The following is a 4636-nucleotide window of genomic DNA, read 5'->3' as shown; positions in this document are numbered from 1 at the left end:
TTTTGTGTGTGTGTGTGTGCCTATGAATATAGTGTATTTGTGTGCATCCGTTCGATTGAGAGTATACGCGAGAATGTGAGACACCAAATCAATTGGAGTATTTGGTTGAAACCTAAAAAGCTGCGAAGTCGAGTGAGTCTGGTAGTGCGTCACGATCGTTGGCTTAATGCGCAAGTTTAGTTTGTGTATTTCAAAGTATATACGCACACAAACATTAACGTATAGATCATACACACATACACACACACACATATATATATATATATACGTGTGTACATACACAATTATTTGAGTGTTTCCATGTTTGTACTTTGTATCCATTGGGGATCCTCAGATCTAAACCATGTGTAATGCAGCGTATCGGTTTTATAGTCGAAGTCCCGTTGTCCTTATGGTTGTCACACCGCTTCAATACGTTGAAACGGTTGTTTAGTTCTTCACATATTATGCGAGCGCACCGATGTCGCTAAAATATGTTATTCTCAGGGAAACACATATTATTCTTTACATACTCTATCCAGTCTACTTCACGGGCGATAGACAACCACATTCACTCTATCATGACCACCGATTTTGGTTCGAATGGGGTTATTTTGTCTTCAGTATAGAGCCATGACCACCACATTCTCATTCAAAAGTCTCTATATTATCTTAAACAGGCATACATAAGGAAAGGACTGTGATTGCATAATTTTGATTCGAAAGTCTGTGTGTTGTCGTAAATAGGAGTTATTGACCGATCTGTGAGTTATTGACCGATATGTGAACACATATTTTGATTCGAAAGTGTCTGTGTTGTCGCAAATAGGCAAGTATGAACGGGACCATGACCACCCCAGCATGGCGTCAAGCGAACCTGGAAGCCAAGAAGAATAGTCTCAATGTACACGTGCTTAATGGGTACAAAGGCTATCTGATGACCGACGGTAAGTGAGTACTCCGGCGATAGAGCAGAGTGGCGTGTAACCTCAACCGCGGGAAAGCTACATTCGGGTGTCTTACTGTTCTGTAGTTTTCATGTGTGGTGGCCCTTGTCCATATAACTTGTGGTGTGTATGGCACATGTAGGCTGCACATGATCTGCCCGTCATTCCTATTGCGTGCTGTTGGCTGATATGTGCACGTGCTGATGGTAGAGATTTTGGCGAAGGCGCATATATGTGTGTCAATATATATATATATATATATATATATATACAGTATTATATTCATATACTTTTACTTATATATATATGATTGTATTTATGTGTATACGCAAGTATGTATGAATATATATTTGTTTGTATGTATGTGCGTATGTGCGTATGTAAGTCTGCATATATATATACATATATATATATATATATGTATGTATATATATATGATTGTATTTATGTGAATACGTAAGCATATATGAATATATATTTGTTATGTATGTGCGTATGTAAGTCTGCATATATACATTTTACACACACATATATATATATATATATATAAAAATAATATACATATATATATATATATATATAAATAGTACATGTACGGATATCAATATCTATAAATAGCATGTAGTATATATATATATATATATACATATATATTTATATATATATTTATTTATAAATATTTATATATATATATATATATATGTATATAGTTTGATTTTATACGAGTAATGTTCATATTCTGCTTGACATCTCGTGGGCTCATGAATGAAGATGGCATTATACAGCATACGCTTTAGTGGGTTGGTGTTGAGAAATCAGGACTCTCATCGCAAGATCGAAAACCTTACCCTCAGAATTCAAGACTTGTCGCAGATTCACATACAACTTGGATGTGTGTTGTCTACTCTTGTGATCTGTTGCCAAGGGATGGGGAGTGTTGCAATGGACCACCATGCGCAGTACTTTAAGAATCATCTTACTTGGTTTTATTAGTAAGCCGTACTTGTTGGTTTATAAGTAGCACGTGGGAATGCACCACCAGCCCACCACCATGCGCAGTACTTTAAGAATCATCTTACTTGGTTTTATTAGTAAGCCGTACTTGTTGGTTTATAAGTAGCACGTGGGAATGCACCACCAGCCCATCCGAGTTCGTACTATCCGATTCTCGCTAATATCCGAACACTTTATCACTAACATTGCGTTTTGAATAGAGATCTACAACTGGACTCAAACTAACATAGTGGAAGCAAACATTGCCAATGGAAATGCCGAGCAGTACGTGAACATGGCCAAACTCTCTCAGCACTTCATCGAATCAAACGCAGTATTTCAGAACATGTGGGATAGCCTACACTTCTACTCATGGGTCTATGCCGAGTTCTCGCAAGTATTCCTGAATATCTTGGCAGCTCAATAACAATACGTAATCTCAAATATCATATATTATTGTTATGTTTCATTGGCCAAACTTTCTCAACACCTCATACCTCATCGAATCAAACGACCCCTAATAACGAATCATCTTATCAGTTAAAACGACTGTGTTTCTCTGAACACAGTCTACAACAAATGGCCTGAAACGGTCAGAAGCCACATGAGGTCAGAACTCAGAACCGCAGCATATAAATATCGATATCGACAATTTTATATGCTTGAGATAAGTGGGTGTTTGAATCAGAGTCATACATACACTATTGCAGCAATTGATGATGCAGATGATTATCTGAAGTGTTACTATTTTGATAGCGGCATTTATATCATATTCTACGCACCTCAAAGTACTCTCTGCGCACGCGGAAACAGCCAACTATACACCTGCCGTAGTTATGTGGACCAGTTAACCCTGAGACCAACTATGCACCTAGGATAGATACTCCGACCAGCCTGCTCTGAGGTACAAGAGCACAAGATCTCCGTCGCGCAATTGTACGGTTGCCGCAACACTATGCGCTATGGGCGGGCATACGCAACACCGTGATGGAACTCAAGTTTGCACAGCACTGACAACTCTGCGAACACTGTGTCCTGTGTTGATGCGGAAGAATAGATTAACAAAGACGCAGAGACTATATAAAAAGTCAGGTATTTAAAAAAAAGTAAAGTACAACAGTAGAAGTTAGTGAATCATATAATGGTCATACGACAAAGGTCTTATGGCACTATATCACTGTAAAGTAGTTTATCAATCGAATATACCTGACACGAGATAGAGATAATACCAAAAAGTATTTGACTAAAACAATCAAACTGAGACGCATATCCGACTCTGGGTTTCCGATACGACTGGTCCAGTGGTATTTAAATACGCTGGTGGTAGTGTAGCGTTCGCAGGTTGTGAAGGGTTTGAAGAGTTGTGTTGCCTGTCAACAAGTTGAGGGGCTTCGTGACAAGTGGCAACTGCTCGGGTTAAATTTAATATTTGTTTTTTGTTTTTCTAAAAACCAAACACAGTGCTCATTTTGTGTAAGACCATGCCAGGCCCCTGGACAGATTTGATGCTGCACCACCTGAGCTATCATGTCATTATTAACAAAAAGAATTTAAGAGAAAAAATTGCCATAATTTTCGTAAGAAATACGTATTAAGGTCCATTCCTGATTTTTAAGGAAATCAAATTTCGGAATTAGGAATAAGAAGTATGTAGCACTTAGTCGAACTTTAAGAAATATTTAATTTCTTAATTAAGAAAACAGGAATATGGCCGATTATGTTCTTTTAGAAATAAGCAGATCCCGATGTTATTTTTTTATTAGGAAACGGGATATATTCTTATTTTATCTTATTTTCGCGGTGATGTATCGCAGGGAGAATTCGATTATATAAAATCACACTTGGAGATAATAATGGAACCTGGGGGGGACATACATATAACTATGTAGGGATAGATATTTATAGGGAGTGTATGCCTTATACGACACTTTAGTATTCTTCTAGTCTTCCATCCTATGCTATTTATTCTCTCCAACCACTTCTATGTGCAGTTTATTTTCTAACCGTACTCCTCACAGTTCATAACCTCCTTGGTCTTGGGGGATTTAGATCTGCCTCGGGGAGGTCGTTCCTGGATAAAGATCTTATTATTTAAGAGTTGCATTGATGTTAGATAAGATCCATCCCTTCGGATCTACCATGCCCTCTCTAGTACAGTAATCAGAGTGCCCTAAAACCCTAAAACAACTATTTAATTTCTGACAGCACACAAGCTTGATGGGGGTTAGGGTTGAAATCCTTCGATCCCATTAAGCTTGTGCGACTGCCAATACTTGATAAGGTATCTATAGAAATTAGAATAAATATTTAACCATATGTTTATATACCATAGTGGAGACAGTCTTCTTTTGCAATAGTATAACAATAAGTATATAACATAAATAATAATAGGTTTATATTTGCGTATAGTCATATGTACATGTCTAATTGCATGTACATATACCTATACACTTGCGTATAGACAAAATAATAAAGCAATCGACATTAGAACACGTACTATGATTATTATCTTTCCTCATAAAATGAGATCGAAAGCAGATTGTTAGTGACTGTATGCGTAAATACATACAGTAAAGACATACACATACACATACATATGCATACATACGTGTACGCACATGCGTAAACACATACACTTAAACACATACACAAACACATTAAAAACATGTACACCTGTACATACATAGTTACATACGTGTACACAACTACACACATAC

The 4636-nt window shown here is 37.1% G+C and overlaps 1 protein-coding gene across 1 annotated transcript; it reads left to right on the top strand.

Annotated features, from left to right (window-relative positions):
- Nucleotides 1-826: 826 nt before the first annotated feature.
- SARC_09796 (hypothetical protein) lies at nt 827-2346 on the top strand (the record flags this gene model as incomplete). The annotated part of the gene is made up of 2 exons (XM_014296178.1): nt 827-926; nt 2141-2346. 2 exons carry the CDS (start codon nt 827-829, stop codon nt 2344-2346), a joined length of 306 nt encoding a protein of 101 aa, XP_014151653.1.
- Nucleotides 2347-4636: the final 2290 nt, after the last annotated feature.

Source organism: Sphaeroforma arctica (genome assembly GCF_001186125.1).
Source record: "Sphaeroforma arctica JP610 unplaced genomic scaffold supercont1.1047, whole genome shotgun sequence".
Lineage (NCBI taxonomy): Eukaryota > Ichthyosporea > Ichthyophonida > Sphaeroforma > Sphaeroforma arctica.
Note: the sequence above shows the minus strand (reverse complement) of the source record. Positions and strands in the feature narration are given on the sequence as shown.